Source organism: Aulonocara sp. 'chitande type north' Nkhata Bay, linkage group LG23, assembly GCF_057382095.1.
Source record: "Aulonocara sp. 'chitande type north' Nkhata Bay isolate Kocher_YH1m ecotype deep benthic linkage group LG23, A_spYH_male_GT1.1, whole genome shotgun sequence".
In the NCBI taxonomy this organism is placed as follows: Eukaryota; Metazoa; Chordata; class Actinopteri; order Cichliformes; family Cichlidae; genus Aulonocara; species Aulonocara sp. 'chitande type north' Nkhata Bay.
The window spans coordinates 37394658-37400604 of NC_141365.1; the positions used below are offsets into that span (position 1 = coordinate 37394658).

Consider the following 5947-nt stretch of genomic DNA (forward strand, 5'->3'; position numbering starts at 1 on the left):
GTGCCGTGGCGAAGGTGGAGGTCTGGCGAATGAGGCGGCGGGTGTGTGAGCGAGGAGCGGAGTGGCGAGAGAGGGAGCGGCCGAAGCGCGGCGTGAAATGTCCACTCTCCGCGGCAAATGCTCCGGTGCAGGTAAGGCAGCAGGTGGGGGAACGCGGCATCTCCAAGGCCCGCCCAGAGCCAGGCGAGTCCCCTCGAAAACGTGCTTTCTCTGCGCGAAGAGTCACTGTTTTCCCCTGAGCTCCTCTGCCCAACAGGAAAGCACTGCCTCCTGCCGCTCGTAGAGGTCCGAGTCCGTTGGGTTCCAATCGTGTCTTCGTGGCACGGGTTGTGTCATTCTGTCAGGCGTTGTGTGGAGGCGAGGAAGAAGGAACCCAAACGCAGGACTCGCAGGTAGGTGAAGACTGGTGAAGGTTTATTATAAGGAGTGGATGAACAAACAAAACCCAAAGAAAGAAACAACAAAAGCAACATTTTACAACTTCAACCTAAAGCGCTCTATCTATGCAAGATAGCATGGGTGCTGTGTAGGAGTAAAGTACAACAAAGGTAGAAAATGGCTGGCTGGCTGGCTGGACGACTGACTGAAGGACTGACTGAAGGACTGAATGGCTGGCTGGATGAACACAGGCGGAAACGACAACATAACATCACATGTACATCAATGACACGACCAGGATCGGGTGGAACTGAGGACTTAAATACACGCTGGGTGGTGAATGATTAGAAACCGGTGAGTACGCAGCTGAACTTAGTCTGACTAATGATACATGGAAATAACTGGAACACAATACGCAGGCACAGAAAACATAGATGAACATGACAAAACGGAAAACACTGGGTCAACGACCCAGGAACCCTGACAGTCAGTGGCTTCTATCTCCTCCTTTGTCCAGCCTATTACCCCAGCAGGGTACCTGATCATGGGCAGGGCGTAGGTGTTGATGGCCCGGATCTTGTTCTTAGTATTCAGCTGACTCCTCAGGACTTGCCTGACCCTCTGCATGGTCTACTACTGGTTGCAGCTTTCCTAGCGGCCTCTTCATGGTTCCCATTCGCCTGCGGGATCCCCAGGTACTTGTAACTGTCCTCTATGTCTGCAATGTTGCCTTCTGGTAGTTTGACTCCCTTCCCTCTCTTTGTTACCATCTGACTACACTTCTCCAGCCCAAATGACATTCCGATGTCATTGCTGTATATCCTGGTAGTGTGGATCAGTGAATCGATGTCTCGTTCACTCTTGGCATACAGCTTGATGTCATCCATGTACAGGAGGTGGCTGACAAGTGCTCCATTCCGTAGTCGGTATCTGTAGCCAGTCTTGTCAATTATCTCACTGAGGGGGTTCAGGCCTATGCAGAACAGCAGTGGGGACAGCATCTCCTTGGTAGATCCCGCACTTGATGGTGACTTGTGCTATGGGCTTGAAGTTGGCCTCCAGTGTTGTCCGCCACATCCCCATTGAGTTCCTGATGAAGGCTCTCAGGGTCCTGTTGATCTTATATAGTTCTAGGCATTCTTGTGGGGTTTTGTATATTCCAACAACAAAACAGGGCGTTGTTGTTGGAATTATATATATATATATATATATATATTGTAGAATAAGGAGGGGATGTTTTTCTCATTATCATTTAATATTTTAATATGCCATTATTAGTTCCTTAGAAGTATATAACCAGCTTTGCATTAAGCATAAATTGAAGTTTTTGATCTTACATTATTCTTTGCATTACAGTGATGGTGATAACTTTAATTTGATCTTTCTTACAGGTATCAGAATAATAACATGATTTTCCATTGCAGATGTAACCATGATCATTCCATACACATTGCAGTTTGTTGCTCATTTTAGAGTTGTGCTCAAGGTAATTAAAGGTTAAAAGCTACAGCCAGCGCGAGTCTGGCTGATCTATGGAGGGCAAAGGCTTTGAGCTTGGAAGGCCGCACGCGCTTACACAGCACTTATAAGATGTCATTCTTGGTGATTTTGTGCTTAGTCATGTTTTAATATGTTTTAAGTAGAAGTAGCTGATCCAGCAATATTCATTTAATATTATATACTTGATTTAGAGCAATACACACTGATGGTCTTAATAAATGAAAGAGTCCTTGTAGCTGCCATGTTGTGTCTCAGCAGGGTACAGACGGTTCCAGGAGAAGGGGGGCAGTTAGCGTCTGCCCTCGGGAAGGAGACAATGTTATTCTTTGTGTTAAATAAAATTGTCAACATTGATTGTATTACACCTGTCACTACGCATGAGGGGGCGTTCTAATACCCTGATTTCATAAAACTATGGAAATGTGTTTTTTGAGATGAGATCTGAGACTGTCTGCATACAGTGTCCATCTCCCACGTGTGTGATCATTAAATCATCGTTTGACTCAACCCGACCGGACCAGTGTTGTTATTGTGGGTTTTTCCTCTGGTGTCCATCTCCAATATTTTTGAACCATAACATTTTGGGGGCTCGTCCTGTGGTATTGGGGTGGACGTGCGAGGTGTGGACGGTCTGAGGTTGTCGAGCGGACAGGCACGGACCAGGGATCTGATGTGAGTGAGCTTCCCGGGTGCATCTAAAAGGTAAGGCACTGCCTGTTGAGTTGATTCCCAAATTGTGCCAAATTGGGCTGCATTAAATTAAAAGTTTGCTCACTGACGTTGCTGGTGGGTGTCTGTTTTGATTTTGATGAGAATCACCGTGTGTTATGCAGTTAAAGTTGTTTAAGAGTATTTAATGAAGTTGAAGAAATATGAAACTGTTCCCAGAAGTAACAGAGAATGTTGGGTTTGAGTCCCTGGATATTGAGCTGAAGGCTCAGGTAGTTTGGTAGGGAAATTAGGACAGAAACTGTTCCCAGAAGTAACAGAGACTGGTTAATAGTTTTACAAATTAGGACAGAAACTGTTCCCAGAAGTAACAGAGACTGTTTAATTGGTCGTAAAAAAGTTATCTTTCTTCGGTGAGACCCGTTATGGTAAAATTTTTCAAAATCGGTTAGGTTAAAATTATTATAGGACGGCAGCCCAGAAGTCTGCTAAGAAGCACATAGCCCGGGGGTTACGCCCCCTCCTGGCCGTGGACGCGCGGTCTTGACCTGTCGGCGAACAGGGGTAGTTCAGTTTTGGTTTAACTGTGGGGTACAGGGCATCCCGAAATAAGCTAGGAGTTACCGAGACTCCTCATCGTTTGAAACGGTGTCATGTGCTTGTTTGGACAAAGTTAAATTGAGTTAGGGATTTAGAAGTTAGGTCAGAAACTGTTCCCAGAAGTAACAGATACTGTTTGATTGATTACAAAAAAGTGAAGCTTTCTTCGGTTGGACCCGTTAATTTAAATTTGTCGAAATTTGTTAGGTGCTGAATTTGTCAGGCCTGTCAGTGGTTGTAAATATAAGACGTCTTTGTGATATAAAATAGAATTCTATCTGAGCTTTGTGTGACCCTGTGTGTGATGAGAGCGCAGCTGCAGCGCTGAGAGCTATTTTTAGACGGTGTGAACATGCAAATGAGTGTGTGGCTGGGAGGAGAACAGAGCTTTTCACTTCCTGCCCAGAGTGTGTGTGAGCCTTATAAGCAGAAGGCTTTTTATTGCTGAAAGTTTGTAAATATGCTGCTGGTTTTGATGTTATAACAATGTCAATAGTTTTTGATTTAAAAAGAGTGGTTTAAATAATTTTCAGACACACCTTGCAAATGTGCTTATAATGAGTTGGCACTCGGCCTTTGAAGGTCAGAAGCTTCATTCGGCGTGACTGTCCGGATTGATAAAGTGTAATAAATGCTTTGAGTGCAGAGGGTTAAATGCAAACAAGCTTACAAACACATAGGTTATGATCAGAATAGGTCCCTAGAAGGCTTTTGAATGTTTTAAACCAAGTGGGAACCACTAGAACGTTATTTGTTAATCACAGTTGATTTATGTAATGTAAAAATCATTTAAGACTGAGTAACTTCAGTTTTTGAGGAGCTCACTCTCAAGGAACCAGTATGGTGGAAAAAGGAAACCAGAGAGCAGACGAAGCCGCAAAGGAGGCCGCAGGCTACAAAGGACAGAGACAAATGATACAGGTAACATCAGAAGAAGAGATACCTGTTGACCTGATTGAGGAAGTTAAACGGGCCCAGGAGGAGGCATCCCCAGAGGAAAAGGGGGTGTGGAAAAACAAAGGAGCCTGGCAGGATGGACATTTGTGGAGGGGGCCAGACGGGCGCCCCGTGCTGACAGCCAAAATGGCAGAACAGAAGGTGGATGAAGCCCACGGACTTGCCCACGTGGGGAGAGCCCAGATGGAAAGAAATTTGTGTCATTGGTGGCATCCTGAGCTGCGAGGAATGATAAGGGAGAAGGCCAGGATGTGCTTAATCTGTGGGGCACACAATCCTAAGCCAGCAGTAAAACCGGAAGTGGGTAAGTTTCGGCCCCCTGAGAGGCCGGGAGAGGAGATTGTTATTGATTTCACTGATATGATTGATTCCGGGCCGGGCGGTGTAAGATATTTGCTAGTGTGTGTTGACGCTTTGACCGGCTGGCCAGAGGCCTGGGCTACAAAAAAGGAGGATGCTAAGACTGTCATTAAGTGTTTAATCAATTATTACATTCCCCGTCATGGGTTCCCGAAAAGAATTAGATCAGATAATGGAACCCATTTTAAAAATCAAGATTTGGAAAAAGTAGAAAAAATGTTGGGCGTCCAGCATAAATTTGGAACGGTCTATCATCCTCAGTCTCAGGGGAAAGTAGAAAGAATGAACCTAAATTTGAAAAACAAATTGGCAAAAATCTGCGCGCAAACAGGGCTAAATTGGGTCGCAGCCCTGCCGGTTGCGTTGATGACCATAAGATGTTCTGTTAATCAATCCACAGGTTTTACACCATACGAGCTGCAAACCGGGAGACAGTTTCCGGCACCTTGGACGGTGGGCTCGGGTGAACGGGACAAAAAGGGGAACCGGTCCCACGCAGACTACTGGAACGAGCTAAAGGCGCTAGTGTCCAGTTTCACGAAACAGGCGGCTTGTAAGGGGCCCACAGGAGAAGGAGAGGTCCCGGACGCGAAAACAGTGTGGCTGAGAGTCATCAAACGAAAGTGGAAGGAGCCCCGCTGGACTGGTCCATATGAGGTATCGGCTCGGACGGCGACAGCGGTCCAACTGAAGGGGAAAGGCGACACCTGGTATCACTGGACGCAGTGCGCAGCTGCGCACGAGGGCTTGGTGAGGAAGGATCAATCTCAACTCGACGCAGGTGAAATTGAGCGGCACAATAATCCCTCACACCTGTGCAACGGACCGACCGGTAGTCTACCCGGAAGGTCAAAGAAAGAGGAGCAGACAAGGAGGAGATCGCCGCGCCAACGAAAAGGAGCGGTACCACACTGAACACCTAAAACAAGAGAGAGGCTCTGATAAAGGGCTTTGAACTTTTTACTACACCATAACATTCACATACCACCATGCCATCACAACAATTAGACACTGGTGATGAAAAAAGAGTCTCAAAAGCCATCACAATGTTTAAAATTATTATGAGTTTGATGTTAACTATGTTGCTAATCATGGCTATTTGTTTTTTGATTTGTTTGTTGCAGACCGACCCGGGAAACCAGTCTGAGCACGGAGGCCATGCCAGTCCGGCGTTGTTTCATACACCAAGTACATCACGCGTGGTCCATAGTGATTTAAGGTTGCGGGCAAGAGTGAAGCGCGAGGTCTCTGGTAAAAAGGATGAGTGTCTCAGCACATATGGTGGTTTAGAATTAGATTATGTTATTGGCTCCACAACTTCCTTTACGTTTGATCTGTGTGATGTTGTTAATTGCAGGGACGTCGGCAGTGCTTGGAGGGGATACAATGTGTGGGTCTGTTGGGATTATTCAGTGAGTACGCACTGTGAGAGGGGAAATCGTCCTTATGACAGCTGGTGCCGTAATTGGGACCAGGTAAGGGG

The 5947-nt window shown here is 46.1% G+C and overlaps 1 protein-coding gene across 1 annotated transcript; it reads left to right on the forward strand.

Annotated features, from left to right (window-relative positions):
- The first annotated feature begins 3975 nt into the window (after positions 1-3975).
- Positions 3976-5497, forward strand: LOC147302359 (uncharacterized). The gene is made up of 2 exons (XM_086283307.1): positions 3976-4408; positions 4865-5497. The coding sequence occupies exons 1-2, from the start codon at positions 3988-3990 to the stop codon at positions 5377-5379; spliced, it is 936 nt and encodes a 311-aa protein (XP_086139433.1). The 5' UTR covers positions 3976-3987; the 3' UTR covers positions 5380-5497.
- Positions 5498-5947: the final 450 nt, after the last annotated feature.

Bases quoted from the DNA above. Each gene is read 5' to 3' on its own strand.
- LOC147302359 (XM_086283307.1), top strand. From the start codon at position 3,988: ATGGTGGAAAAAGGAAACCAGAGAGCAGACGAAGCCGCAAAGGAGGCC. The intron at 4,409-4,864 runs GTAAGTTTCGGC...ATCAATCCACAG, and splicing joins AGCAGTAAAACCGGAAGTGG to GTTTTACACCATACGAGCTG.